The 15,827-nt window shown below is 37.4% G+C and overlaps 1 protein-coding gene across 6 annotated transcripts in view; it reads left to right on the top strand.

Moving 5' to 3' along the window:
• SLC9A9 (solute carrier family 9 member A9) overlaps positions 1-15,827 on the top strand; it is a 711,221-nt gene that overhangs the window by 141,821 nt on the left and 553,573 nt on the right. For all 6 annotated transcript variants that reach the window (XM_040480405.1, XM_040480404.1, XM_040480402.1 and 3 more), the window contains one exon: positions 5,794-5,996. In XM_040480405.1, the coding sequence (XP_040336339.1) occupies positions 5,802-5,996 (195 nt within the window). In that variant the 5' untranslated portion in view covers positions 5,794-5,801. The remainder of the gene's footprint in view (positions 1-5,793; positions 5,997-15,827) is intronic.

Raw genomic sequence — 15,827 nt, 5'->3', positions numbered from 1 at the left:
AGATTTTATTCTTTTTGGTCACTGAATAATATTCCATTGTATATATATACCACATCTTTTTTAGCCATTCATCAGTCGATTGACATTTGGGCTCTTTCCATACTTTGGCTATTGTTGATAGTGCTGCTATAAATATTGGGGTGCATGTGTCCTTTCTAATCAGCACTCCTCTATTCTTTGGATAAATACCTAGTAGTGCGATTGCTGGGTCATAAGGTAGCTCTATTTTTAATTTTTTGAGGAAACTCCATACCATTTTCCAGAGTGGCTGTACCTGTTTACATTCCCACCAGCAGTGCAAAAGGGCTCTCCTTCCTCCACATCCTTGCCAATATCTGTTGTTTCCTGAGTTGTTAATTTTAGCCATTCTGAAAGATGTGAGGTGGTATCTCATTGTGGTATTGATTTGTATTTCCCTGATGATGAATGATGTTGAGCATCTATTCATGTATCTGTTAACCATCTGGATGTCTTTGGAAAAGTGTCTATTCAAGTCTTTTGCCCATTTCTTCTCTGGATTATTTGATAAGTTCTTTATAGATTTTGGATACTAACCCTTTATCTGTTATGTCATTTGCAAATATCTTCTCCCATTCCATCAGTTGCCTTTTAGCTTTGCTGGTTGTTTCCTTCGCTATACAGAAGTTTTTATCTTGATGAGGTCTTCATAGTTCATTTTTGCTTTTGTTTCCCTTGCCTCTGGAGACATGTCAAGTAAGAGATTGCTGTGGCTGAGGTCAAAGAGGTTGTTGCCTATTTTCTTCCTAGGATATTGATGTCTTCTTGTCTTATGTTTAGGTCTTTCATCCATTTTGAGTTTATTTTGTATGGTGTAAGAAAGTGGTCCAGGTTCATTCTTCTGCATGTCGCTGTCCAGTTTTCTCAACACCATTTACTGAAGAGACGGTCTTTTTTCCATTGGATATTCTTTCCTTGCTTTGTCACAGATTAATTGGCCGTGTGTTTCTGAGTCCATTTCTGGGTTCTCTATTCTGTTCCATTGACCTATGTGTCTGTTTTTGTGCCAGTACCATACTGTCTTGATGATTACAGCTTTGTAGTAGAGGCTAAATCTGGGATTGTGATGCCTCCCACTTTGGTTTTCTTTTTCAAGATTGCTTTGGCTATCCAGGGTCTTTTGTGGTTCCAAACAAATTTTAGGATTGTTTGTTCTAGCTCTGTGAAGAGTGCTGGTGTTATTTTGATAGAGATTTCACTGAATATGTAGATTTCTTTGGGCAGTATAGACATTTTAACAATGTTTGTTCTTCCAATCCATGAGCATGGAATGTTTTTCGATTTTTTTGTGTGTCTTCTTCAATTTCTTTCATAAATTTTCTATAGTTTTCAGTCTATAGATTTTTCAAGCTCTGGTTATGTTTATTCCTAGATATTTTATGGTTTTTGGTGCAATTGTAAATTGGATCAATTCCTTGATTTCCCTTTCCATTGCTTCATTATTGGTGTATAGAAATGCTACTGATTCCTGCACATTGATTTTATATCCTGCAACGTTGCTGAACTCATGTATTAGTTCTAGCAGCTTTTTGGTGGGGTCTTTTGGGTTTTACACATAGAGTAGTATCATGTCATCTGCAAAGAGTGAAAGTTTGACTTCCTCCTTGCCAATTTGGATGCCTTTTATTTCTTTATGTTGTCTGATCACTGAGGCTAGGACTTCCAACACTATGTTGAATAACATTGGTGGGAGTGGACATCCTTGTCATGTTCCTGGCCTTAGGGGGAAAGGTCTCAGTTGTTCCCATTGAGGATGATATTAGTGGTGGGTGTTTTTATATGCCTTTCATGATCTTAAGGTATGGTCCTTTTATCCCTAATTTCTTGAGGGCTTGTATCAAGAAAGGATGCTATATTTTGTCACATGCTTTCTCTGGTTCTATTGAGAGGTTCATGTGGTTCTTATCCTTTCTTTTATTAATGTGATGTATCACTTTGATTGATTTGCAGATATTGAACCAGCCCTGTATCCCAGGAATAAATCCCACTTGGTCATGGTGAATAATTCTTTAAATTTATTGTTGGTTGCAGTTTGCTAGTATCTAGTTGATAATTTTTGAATCCATGTTCATCAGGGAAATAGGTCTGTAGTTCTCCCTTTTAGTGGGGTCTTTGTCTGGTCTTGGAATCAAGATAATTCTGGCCTTGTAGACTGAGTTTGGAAGTTTTCTGTCCATTTCTATTTTTTGGAACAACTTCAAAAGAATAGGCTATAATTCTTTTTTAAATGTTTGATAGAATTCCCCTGGAAAGCCATCTGGCCTTGGACTCTTGTTTCTTGGGAGATTTTTGATTACTGATTCAGTTTCTTTAGTGATTATAGTCTTTTCAAATTTTCTATTTCTTCCTGTTTCAGTTTTGGTAGTTTATATATTTGTAGGAATTTGTCCATTTCTTCAAGATTGCCCAATTTATTGGCAATAATTGCTCATAATATTCTCTTATTATTGTTTGTATTTCTTATGTTTATTTATTTTTGAAAGAGAGAGGCAGAGAATGAGCAGAGGAGGGGCAGAGAGAGTGGGAGACACAGAATCTGAAGCAGACTCCAGCCTCTGAGCTGTCAGCACAGAGCCCGCTGCAGGACTCTAACCCACAAACCATGAGATCATGACCTGAGCCGAAGTCAGAGGCTTAACCACCTGAGTCACCCAGGCGCCCCTATTGTTTGTGTTTCTGCCAATGTTGGTTGTGATCTCCTCTTTCATTTGTGATTTTACTTATTTGGCTCCTTTCCTTTCTGTTTTTGATCAATCTGGCTAGTGGTTTATCAATACTGTTAATTCTTTTGAAGAACCAGCTCCTGGTTTCATTGATCTGTTCAACTGTTTTGTTTTTTTTTTCAATATCATTGATTTCTTTTCTAATCTTTATTATTTCCTTCTTCTACTGGTATTGGGCTTTATTTGATGTTCTTTTTCCAGCTCTTTTAGGTGTAAGGTTAGGTTGTATATTTGAGACTTTTCTTCCTTCTTTAGGAATTCAGGAAGCAATTCAGGAAGGCCTGAATTGCTATATAATTCCCTCTTATGACCACCTTTGCTGCACCCCAAGATTTTGGGTTGTCATGTTTCCATTTTCATTGACGGCCATGTACTTTTTAATTGCCTCCTTAATTTCTTGGTTAACCCATTAATTGTTTAGTAGGATGTTCATCGAATCTCCAAGTATTCATGGTCTTTCCAAATTTATTTCTTATGGTTAATTTGGAGTTTCATAGTGTTGTGGTCTCAAAATACACAAGGTGTGATCTTGATCTTTGTACTTGTTGAGGGCAGGTTTGTGTCTGGAGAATGTTCCATGTGCACTCAAGAAGAATGTGTATTCTGATGCTTCAGGATGAAATGTTCTGAATATATCTGTTAAGTCCATCTGGTCCAGTGTACCATTAAAAGCCATTGTTTCCTTGTTGATTTTCTGCTTAGATGATATGCCCATTGTTGTAAGTGGGTGTTAAAGTCCTCTACTATTATGGTATTATTATCAATGAGTTTCTTTATGTTTGTGATTAATCAATTTATATATTTTGGCGCTTTCACATTGGGGGCATAAATATTTACAGTTGTTAGATCTTGGTGAGTAGGCTCCTTAATTATGATATAATGCCCTTCTTCATCTCTTGTTACAGTCTTTATTTTAAAATCTAGTTTGTCTGATATAAGTATGGCTACTCCAGCTTTCTTTTAATGATAATTAGCATGATAGATGGTTCTCCATCCCCTTAGTTTCAATCTGTAAATATCTTTAGGTCTAAAATGGGTCTCTTGGGGCGCCTGGGTGGCGCAGTCGGTTGAGCGTCCGACTTCAGCCAGGTCACGATCTCGCAGTCCGTGAGTTCGAGCCCTGCGTCAGGCTCTGGGCTGATGGCTCGGAGCCTGGAGCCTGTTTCCGATTCTGTGTCTCCCTCTCTCTCTGCCCCTCCCCCGTTCATGCTCTGTCTCTCTCTGTCCCAAAAATAAATAAACGTTGAAAAAAAAATTAAAAAAAAATAAAATGGGTCTCTTGTAAGCAGCATATAGATGGGTCTTGTTTTCTTATCCATTTTGGTACCCTATGTCTTTTGGTTGGAGCTTTTAGTCCATTGGCATTTTGAGTGAGTACTGAAAGGTATGAATTTATTACCATTGTCTTGCCTATAGAGTTAGAGTTTCTGGTGATGTTCTCTGGTCCTTTCTAGTCTTTGTTGTTTTTGATCTTTTTCGTTTTGTTTCATCTTTTCTCCACTCAAAGTATCCATCTCCCTTAAAATTGCTTGCAGGGCTGGTTTAGTGGTCATGAATTCCTTTAGTTTTTGTTTGCCTAGGAAACAATTTATTTCTCCTTCTATTTTGAATGACACCCTTGCTGGATAAAGAATTCTGGGCTGCATATTTTTCTGATTCAACACATTGAATATATCCTTCCAATTCCTGGGGAAGTTTTAGCTAGCTCTGCTGTTATGTACTGCCATCCACATGTGCAACCTGGATCCCAACTTATTCCCTGATTCAGCTTATCTGAAAAATCTTACATGACCTTTTAAGATTCATCTAAAGCTTTGCATCATTCAAAGTGCTTTAGAGCGTTTTCTCTCTATACTCATATAACATAGAGGGCTTACTAACTGTCATAGCACATGTCACATTGTATTATGATTGTTTGCTTAAGGGTTTGCATTTTACAAACTTGAGCTATAGGACCAGGACTGTTTTTATTTTAAATCTAGAAATGTCTTGTACAAAATACATACCCAACAAAGTATTAATAAATAAATAAAAGCCCATTAGATGACTGGATTCACAAGAGTTGTAAAACCTCCCACATTTGATGTTTAAAGAGTAAATTGTGGATTTACCCTAAAACGCATGTATCAGTCCTAATTTTAAATTGAGGAATGTAAAAGCCTCTGAAGTTTCTTTGCTATTTGTTAATATATCCATAATATTAGGAAAGCTTACAGTTACCAGATTACCGTGAGCATCCTAACAGAGTATGTTAACTTAAAAGTCAAGGATTATTACTTGAGTTCAACCTGCACTCAAAGGAATGTTGTATCTTTAGAATGCATTTGCTACAGATAAACAGAAAATTGATTCAAATTTTTTTGAAAAATTAAAGAATATATTATGTCTAGCAGTAGGGTAGCTCCAGGGTAGGTTGATCCATTTGTTCAGTGAAGTCATCAGGAACTGAGTTCTGTCTGTACCATGGCCTTAGCATTCTCAGTATATTGCCTATGTCCTTGGACTGGATCCCCTTAAGGTCACAAAATATCTTTCAGCAAAAAATGGAGAAATAAATTGTCTTGGTCATGTCCCAAGGGAGAAAACAAGAACACCGCTCTCCCAACCATGGTATATAAGTGCTTCCTTTTAGTTTGATGAGTCTATCTTATACATGTGCTAATTTGTGAACCAAAAACTTTCTGGGAAATTTTATCTCCTGACTGATTATTAGATTACTCAATATTTTACAGGGCAAAGGTTTTCTTGAATCACTTTGGTGGATTGAAGAAGCGGTAGCTTTTCCCTCCAAAATTTGTGGCTCCATTAGGGAAGAAAGAAGGGGGGAAATATGTGCTGGATATTCAAACAATAGTGTCCACACCACAAATATCTTAGTACAGTCAATCTATTGAACCAGTATCTATGGAATAGTGAGCAATTTCTAAACCAGGCAATGTATAACCTTTTCTTCTGCCACTTCTACAAGTTTAAAATCATATATTTAAAAGCACCCAGTAGTGAACATTTTAGATTCAGTTCCTCCAGTGCAATTGTTTATTCTTTATTTTAGGGCTAATAATGGGATTGATCATACGATATGCTACAGCACCAACTGATATTGAAAGTGGAACTGTGTATGATTGTGGAAAACTGGCCTTCAGTCCATCAACTCTGCTGATTAATATCACTGACCAAGTTTATGAATATAAATACAAGAGAGAAATAAGCCAACATAACATCAATCCTCACCAAGGCAATGCTATCCTTGAAAAGGTAAGGATTCCAGCTGGTGATATATTTTTGTTTTCAAGTATAAAAAAATTGAACCATCATATGTAATACATTAATACACGTGTATAAGTTCTTTTTAAACAGCACACTGTTGGGCCAATTTAGTTGACTGAGGGGTTAATGCCTTGATACATTCTTATTGTAAGTTTAGTTGTTTGTATTTTTTCCTAGAAGTTGCAAAAGAATGGTTTTTAATACAATTGCTTTGCAAAGCACGGATGCATTCGATAAACAGATAATTCTGACTCTGCCTGTCATGATACTTGTTTCAAATATTTACACACGTGTTCATGTGTCATTATATATATTGACAGCTGGCTACTCAGATCAAATATTCCTTAAGTCAAAAGGAAAATGAGGGGAATAAAAAATTTTGCGCTTGTAAATCTTGATTTAAGGTGACTAGCTTTTGGCTGCCAACACAGAACACTGGCCACTTGGCTGTTTATAAATACACTGACACACAGTCAATCTCAAGAGACCTTGATTCCACCAGTTTAGTTAGAAATCTTAGGTAGAAAAAAGAAAAATTGTAAAGTAACCCATCTTTGTTTCTTTGTTTCAAGTTTTTATTTAAATTCCAGTTGGATAACATATAGTATAATATTAGCTTCTGGAGTAGAATTCAGTGATTCATCACTTATATACAATATCCAGTGCTCATCACAATAAATGTCCTTCCTTAGTCCCTGTCACCCATTTAACCTATCCTTCCTCCCATTTCTCCTCCAGCAACCTTCAGTTTTTTCCCTATAGTTAAGAATCTGTTTTATGTTTTGCCTCTCTCTCCTTTTTTTCCCCCATGTTCATCTGTTTCGTTTCTTAAATTCCACATATACATCAAATCATATGGTATTTGTCTTTCTCTGACTGACTTATTTTACTTGGCATAATACTCTCTAGCTCCATCCACATCATTGCAAATGGCAAGATTTCATTTTTTTGATGACTGAGTGATATTCCATTGTGTGTGTGTATGTACATGTGTATGTACATACATATGTACATGTGTACATGCACACACACATATATACATACATATATACATACACACACACCACATCTGTCTTATACATTCATCAGTCAATGGACATTTGAGCTTTTCCATAATTTGGCTATTGTTGACAATGCTGCTATAAACATTGGGGTACATGTATCCCATCAAATCAGTATTTTTGTATCCAGCAATTGCTGGATAGTTCTATTTTTGACTTTTTGAGAAAACTCCATACTATTTTTCAAAGTGACTGTACCAGTTTGCATTCCCACCAACAGTGTAAGAGTGCCCCCGTAGTGACCCATCTTTTAAAAATGGTCTTATTATTGCAAATTTGTGAACTGCTTCAGTTATTGAAAGGAAACTTCCTTCTGTTCTCAGGACTCTGGGTCAGAAAATAGGGAAGATTACCTCTTGTAGTGTATTATGAATTCTGGATTAGTCTTTGGAATAAAGAATAAGTGAATTTGTGTTTAATATTATAAGTACACGCTAACAACCAGGATCTTTTTCTTTAATGTTTATTTATTTTTGAGAGAGAGAAAGATAGAGTGCAAGCAGGGGTGGGGCACAGAAAGAGGGAGACAGAATCTGAAGCAGGCTACAGGCTCTGAGCTGTCAGCACAGAGCCTGACATGGGGTTCAAACTCACCAACAGTGAGATCATGACCCGAGTCAAAGTCAGATGCTTAACCCACTGAGCCACCCAGGTGCCCCAGGAACCAGGATCTTACATGACTCATGACAGAACTTTCTGAGTTAGACCTGAGAGTTTCCTTGATGGAAATTTACTTTATCACTGTGACCTGTATGGATTTAGTTTTCTTTTAATACACACAGACACACAGACACACACACACACACACACACACACACACACACACACACACACACACATTTGTTTCTATTTTGAGAGATTTGGGGTAAGAATACTTGGTCTGTCATTTTTCCTCACTCAAGATGGATAATTTTTAGTGGTTTTTTTTCACATTATTTTCCACTAGCACATTTCTAAAATATTTTTTTTCAACGTTTATTTATTTTTGGGACAGAGAGAGACAGAGCATGAACGGGGGAGGGGCAGAGAGAGAGGGAGACACAGAATCGGAAACAGGCTCCAGGCTCCGAGCCATCAGCCCAGAGCCTGACGCGGGGCTTGAACTCACGGACCGCGAGATCGTGACCTGGCTGAAGTCGGACACTTAACCGACTGCGCCACCCAGGCGCCCCTCCACTAGCACATTTCTAGATTAACTTCCTCCTAGCACTTGGTGAGGGCTCAGGAAAGTAAAAATAATTATAATATGAGCCTAAATCAAACTTAGAAAAGTAAATTGAAGCATGCAAAACACAAATTGAATAATGTATTTCTGAAATAAATAGGAACAACTTCTAAATCTTCTGTTTTTTTAAAATTGATTATAATTTTGTATTTTCAGAAGTTCATAGAAGAGCTGAATTTATGCTAATAGTCTTGATGAAGATCAAGAATTTAAAATATATTTAAAAGCTGAAAGGACAATGCCATTATGCCATTGTCATACTTGAGACAATTAACAGTAACTCAATAGAATCTAATATAATCTATTTGTATGAGATAAATTTCCCCTAATGTCCCAGAATGTCTTTTTAAACTGTGTCCTCATCGAGGACATAATTTAAATATAGATCCAGGATCTAATCAAGGTTTTTGCCCACATTTTAATCTGGAAAAGTCCTTTTCTCCCACAACATTGAACTTTTTGAAGTGTCCAAGTCATTTGTACAATGTCCCATATCCTGGATTTTTTTCTGGTTTTCTTAGTAGATTTATATTACTGTTTTTTACATATTTTATTTCTTCAAAATGTTGTTTAAATTCTAGTTAGCTAATGTAGTGTAATATTTGTTTTAGGAGTAGAATCTAATGATTCATCACTTACATGTGATACCCAGTGCTCATCATAACAAGTGCCCTCCTTAATACCCATCACCCATTTAGCCCATCCCCCACCACCTCCCTCCATCAACCTTCAGTTTGCTCTCTATTGTTAAGAGTCTCTTACGGTTTGCTTCCCTCTCTCTCTTGTTTTTCTCCCTTCCCATATGTTCATCTGTTTTGTTTCTTAAATTCCACCTATGAGTGAAATCATAGGGTATTTGTCTTTCTCTGACTGACTTATTTTGTTTAGCATAAGACACTATAGCTCCATCCACATTGTTGAAAATGGCAAGATTTTATGTATTTTGATGGCTGAATAATATTCCATCATATATATATGCCACATCTTCTTTATCCATTCATCAGTGGAGAGACATTTGGGCTCTTTCCATAATTAAGCTATTGTTGATAATGCTGCTATAAATATCATGGTGCATGTACCCCTTTTGAATCTGTATTTTTTTATTCTTTGGGTACATACCTAGTACTGCAATTGCTGGATCATTAAGTAGTTATATTTTCAGCTTTTCGAGAAACCTCCATACTATTTTCCAGAGTGACTGTACCAGTTTGCATTCCCACCAACAGTATAAGAGGGTTCTCCTTTCTCGGCATCCTCCCCAACATGTGTTGTTTCTTGTGTTGTTAATCATAGCCATTCTGAATGGCCCGAGGTGCTATCTCATTGTGGCTTTGACTTGCGTTTCCCTGATGATGAGTGATGTTGACCAGCTTTTCATGTGTCTGTTAGCCATATGTATATTCTCTTTTGAAAAATGTCTCTTCATGTCTTCTGCCTATTTCCTCACTGGATTATTTAATTTTTTGGTTTGAATTTGATAACTTCTTTATAGATTTTGGATACTAACCCTGTATCCAATAGGTCATTTGCAAATATCTTTTCCCATTCCATAGGCTGCCTTTTAGTTTTGTTGATTGTTTCCTTGGCTGTGCAGAAGATTTTTATCTTGAGGAAGTCCCAATAGTTCATTTTTGCTGTTGTTTCCTTTGCCTCCAGGTATGTGTCTTGTAAGAAGTTGCTATGGCCAAGGTCAAAGAAGATGTTGCCTATTTTCTCCTCTAGGATTTTGATGGTTTCCTATGTCACATTTAAGTCTTTCATATATTTTGAATTTACTTATATGTAAGGTGTAAAAAAGTGATCCAGTTTTATTCTTCTGTGTGTTGCTGTCCAGTTTTTCCAACACCATTTGCTAAAGAGACTGTCTTGTTTTCATTGGATATTCTTTCCTGCTTTCTCAAAGATGAGTTGACCATATAGTTATGTGTCCATTTCTGGGTTCTCTATTCCACTGATCTATGTGTCTGTTTCTGTGCCATTACCATACTGTCTTGATGACTACAGCTTTGTAATATAGCTTGAAGTCCAGAATTATGATGCCTCTTGCTTTGCTTTTCTTTTTCAGGATTGCTTTGGTTATTCGGTGTCTGTTGTGGTTCCATACAAATTTTAGGATTGTTTATTCTAACTCTGTGAAAATTCTGGTGGCATTTTGGTAGGAATTGCATGAAATGTGCTGATAGCTTTGGGTAGTATAGACATTTTAACATTGTTTGTTCTTCCAATCCATGAGCATGGAATGCTTTTCCATTTCTTTGTGTCTCTTCAATTTCTTTCACAAGTGTTCTTTAGTTTTCAGAATACAGATATTTTACCTCTTTGGTTAGGTTTAATCCTAGATATCTTATGGTTTTTGGTGCAATTGTAAATGGGAACAACTCCTTGATTTTTTTTCTGCTGCCTCATTATTGGTGTATAGAGATGCAACAGATTTCTGTATATTGATTTTATATCCTGAGACTTTGATGAATTCATGTATTAGTTCTAGAAATTTTTTGCTGGAGTCTTTCAGGTTTTCTACAGAGTATCTATACAGGTTTCTATAGAGTATCATGTCATCTGCAAATAGTGTAAGTTTGATTTCTTCCTTGCCAGTTGGATGCCTTTTATTTCTTTTTGTTGTTTGCTGAGGCTAAGACTTCCAGTTCTATGTTGAATAGTAATGGTGAGAGTGGATATCTCTATCTTGTACCCAACAGTAGAGGAAAAGCTCTCAGATTTCCCCCATTGAGGACAATATTATCTGTGAGTCTTTCATATATGGCCTTAATGATATTGAGGTATGTTCCATGTATCCCTACTTTGTTCAGAGTTTTTATCAATAATGGGTTCTGTATTTTTAAATTTTTTTTTCAACGTTTATTTATTTTTGGGACAGAGAGAGACAGAGCATGAATGGGGGAGGAGCAGAGAGAGAGGTAGACACAGAATCGGAAACAGGCTCCAGGCTCTGAGCCATCAGCCCAGAGCCCGACGCGGGGCTCGAACTCACGGACCGCGAGATCATGACCTGGCTGAAGTCGGACGCTTAACCAACTGCGCCACCCAGGCGCCCAGGATTCTGTATTTTATCAAACACTTTTTTTGCATCTATTGACAGGATCATATGATGCTTATCCTTTCTTTTATTAATGTAGTATATCACATTGATTGATTTGTGAATATTGAATCAGCCCTGCAGCCCAGGAATAAATCCCACTTGATCATGGTGAATATTTCTTCGAATGTACTATTGAATTGGATTTGCTAGTATCTTGTTGAAAATTTTTACATCCATGTCCATCAGAGATACTGGCCTATAACTCTCCTTTTTAGTGGGGTCTTTCTCTGGTTTTTTTTTTTTTTTTTTTTTTTTTTTTTTTTTTTTTTTTTTTTTTTTTTTTTTTGAGAAAGAGGATGAATGGGGGAGGGGCGGAGAGGGAGGGAGACACAGAATCGGAAACAGGCTCCAGGCTCCGAGCCATCAGCCCAGAGCCTGACGCGGGGCTCGAACTCATGAACCGCGAGATCGTGACCTGGCTGAAGTCGGACGCTCAACCGACTGCGCCACCCAGGCGCCCCTTTCTCTGGTTTTTGAATCAAGGTAATGCTAGCTTTATAGAATGAATTTGGAAGTTTTCCTTCCATTTCTATTTTTTGCAACAGTTAGAGGATAGGTATTCACTCTTCTTTAAATGTCCAGTAGAATCCCCCTGGGATGTCATCTGACCCTGCACTATTGTTGGGAGATTTTTGATTACTGATTCAATTTCTTTGCTGCTATGGGTCTGTTTAAATTTTCTATACCTTCCTGTTTCAGTTTTGGTAGTTTGTATGTTTCTAGGAATTTATCTATCACTTTCTTCTAGTTGCCCAATTTGTTGGCATATTTTTTTTTAATTTTTTTTTCAACGTTTATTTATTTTTGGGACAGAGAGAGACAGAGCATGAACGGGGGAGGGGCAGAGAGAGAGGGAGACACAGAATCGGAAACAGGCTCCAGGCTCTGAGCCATCAGCCCAGAGCTTGACGCGGGGCTCAAACTCACGGACCGCGAGATCGTGACCTAGCTGAAGTCGGACGCTTAACCGACTGCGCCACCCAGGCGCCCCGGCATAATTTTTAATAATAGTCTCTTATAATAGTTTGTATTTCTGTGGTAATGGTTGTGATTTCTCCTCTTTCATTCATGACTTTATTTATTTGGTTCCTTTCTCTTTTCTTTTTGATAAGCCTGGCTAGGGGTTTATCAATGTTATTAATTCTTTTGAAGAACCAGCTCTTAGTTTTTTTTATCTCTTCTATTTCTTTGTTGTTGTTGTTTGTTTGTTTTGTTTTGTTTTATTTCTGTATAATTTATTTCTGCTTTAATCTTTATTATTTCCCTTCTTTTGCTGGCTTAAGTCTTTATTTGCTGTTCCTTTTCTAGCTCTCTAGGTGTAAGGTTATGTTGTGTATTTGAGACCTTTCTTGCTTGTGTTGCAGTATACTTCCTCTTATGGCCACCTTTGCTGCCTCAAATGTTTTGGATTGTCATGTTTTCATTTTCATTTGCTTCCGTATCTTTTTACATTTCTTCTTTAATTTCCTGTTAACTCATTAATTCTTTAGTAGGACGTTCTTTAACCTCCATGTATTTGTGGTCTTTCCAAATTTTTTCTTGTGGTTCACTTCAAGTTTCATAAGGTTGTAGTCTGAAAATATGTATAGCATAATCTCAGTCTTTTTATACTGGTTGTGGTCTGATTTGTGACCCAGTGTGTGATCTATTCTGGAGAATGTTCCATGTGCACTTGAAAAGAATGTATATTTTGCTACTTTAGAATGGAATGTTCTGAATATGTTAACTCCATCTGGTCCATTCTTAAGACCATTGGTCCAGTGTGTCACTCAAAGCCCTTGTTTCCTTGTTGATTTTCTGCTTAGATGATCCATCCATTGCTTTAAAATCCCCCACTATTATTGTATTATTATGAGTTTCTTTATGTTTATTATTAATTGATTTATATATTTGGGTTCTTTCAAGTTTGGGGCATAACTATTTACAATTGTTACAACTTCTTGATGGATAGACCCCTTAATTATGATATAATGCCCTTCTTGATCTCTTGTTACAGTCTTTGGTTTAAAATCTAACTTGGGGGCACCTAAGTGGCTCAGTCAGTGTCTGGCTTCAGCTGAGGTCATAATCTCATAGTTCATGAGTTCAAGCCTGTGTCAGGCTCTCTGGTGTCAGCATGGAGCTTGCTTCAGATCCTCTCTCCTCTTCCCTCTTTTCCCCTCCCCCCCACTCTCTCTCTCTCTCAAAAATAAATATTTATACATACATGCATACATACATACATACATAAAATCTAGTTTGTCTGGGGGTGCCTGGCTGGCTCAGTCAGTTAAGCATCTGACTCTTGATTTCAGCTCGGGTCATGATCTTGCAGTTTGTAGGATCAAGCCCCATATTGGATTCTGTGTCGTGACAGCATGGAGCCTGCTTGGTATCTCTCTCTCCTTTTCTCTGCCCTCCTCTGCTCATGCTGTACTCTCTCTCTTTCTAAAAATAAATAAATAAACTTAAAAAAATAAAAAATATAAAATATAGTTTGATATAAGTATGGCTATTCCAGCTTTCTTTTGATGTCCATTAACATGATGTATAGTTCTTCATCCCCTCACTTTCAATCTGCAGATGTCTTTAGGTCTAAAATGAATCTCTTGCAGGCAGCATATACATGAGTTTTGTTTTGTTTTGTTTTGTTTTAATCCATTCTGATACCCCATGTCTTTTGATTGGATCATTTTGTCCATTTACATTCAGTGATTATTGAATGTGATTAATACATGTGATTATTGATAGATATGAATTTATTTATTTATTTTTTAATATATGAAATTTATTGTCAAATTGGTTTCCATACAACAGCCAGTGCTCATCCCAAAAGGTGCCCTCCTCAATACCCATCACCCACCCTCCCCTCCCTCCCACCCCCCATCAACCCTCAGTTTGTTCTCAGTTTTTAACAGTCTCTTATGCTTTGGCTCTCTCCCACTCTAACCTCTTTTTTTTTTTTCCCTTCCCCTCCCCCATGGGTTTCTGTTAAGTTTCTCAGGATCCACATAAGAGTGAAACCATATGGTATCTGTCTTTCTCTGTATGGCTTATTTCACTTAGCATCACACTCTCCAGTTCCATCCATGTTGCTACAAAAGGCCATATTTCATTTTTTCTCATTGCCACATAGTATTCCATTGTGTATATAAACCACAATTTCTTTATCCATTCATCAGTTGATGGACATTTAGGCTCTTTCCATAATTTGGCTATTGTTGAGAGTGCTGCTATGAACATTGGGGTACAAGTGCCCCTATGCATCAGTACTCCTGTATCCCTTGGATAAATTCCTAGCAGTGCTATTGCTGGGTCATAGGGTAGGTCTATTTTTAATTTTCTGAGGAACCTCCACACTGCTTTCCAGAGCGGCTGCACCAATTTGCATTCCCACCAGCAGTGCAAGAGGGTTCCCGTTTCTCCACATCCTCTCCAGCATCTATAGTCTCCTGATTTGTTCATTTTGGCCACTCTGACTGGCGTGAGGTGGTATCTTAGTGTGGTTTTGATTTGTATTTCCCTGATAAGGAGCGACGTTGAACATCTTTTCATGTGCCTGTTGGCCATCCGGATGTCTTCTTTAGAGAAGTGTCTATTCATGTTTTCTGCCCATTTCTTCACTGGGTTATTTGCTTTTCGGGTGTGGAGTTTGGTGAGCTCTTTATAGATTTTGGATACTAGCCCTTTGTCCGATATGTCATTTGCAAATATCTTTTCCCATTCCGTTGGTTGCCTTTTCGTTTTGTTGGTTGTTTCCTTTGCTGTGCAGAAGCTTTTTATCTTCATAAGGTCCCAGTAATTCACTTTTGCTTTTAATTCCCTTGCCTTTGGGGATGTGTCGAGTAAGAGATTGCTACGGCTGAGGTCAGAGAGGTCTTTTCCTGCTTTCTCCTCTAAGGTTTTGATGGTTTCCTGTCTCACATTCAGGTCCTTTATCCATTTTGAGTTTATTTTTGTGAATGGTGTGAGAAAGTGGTCTAGTTTCAACCTTCTGCATGTTGCTGTCCAGTTCTCCCAGCACCATTTGGTAAAGAGACTGTCTTTTTTCCATTGGATGTTCTTTCCTGCTTTGTCAAAGATGAGTTGGCCATACGTTTGTGGGTCTAGTTCTGGGGTTTCTATTCTATTCCATTGGTCTATGTGTCTGTTTTTGTGCCAATACCATGCTGTCTTGATGATACAGCTTTGTAGTAGAGGCTAAAGTCTGGGATTGTGATGCCTCCTGCTTTGGGCTTCTTCTTCAAAATTACTTTGGCGATTCAGGGCCTTTTGTGGTTCCATATGAATTTTAGGATTGCTTGTTCTAGTTTTGAGAAGAATGCTGGTGCAATTTTGATTGGGATTGCATTGAATGTGTAGATAGCTTTGGGTAGTATTGACATTTTGACAATATTTATTCTTCCAATCCATGAGCAGGGAATGTCTTTCCATTTCTTTAAATCTTCTTCAAT

Source organism: Herpailurus yagouaroundi, unplaced genomic scaffold, assembly GCF_014898765.1.
Source record: "Herpailurus yagouaroundi ecotype Mexico unplaced genomic scaffold, PumYag 159, whole genome shotgun sequence".
Classification (NCBI taxonomy): domain Eukaryota; kingdom Metazoa; phylum Chordata; class Mammalia; order Carnivora; family Felidae; genus Herpailurus; species Herpailurus yagouaroundi.
The sequence above is the reverse complement of the archived record's forward strand: the minus strand, read 5'-3'. Positions and strand labels throughout refer to the sequence as shown.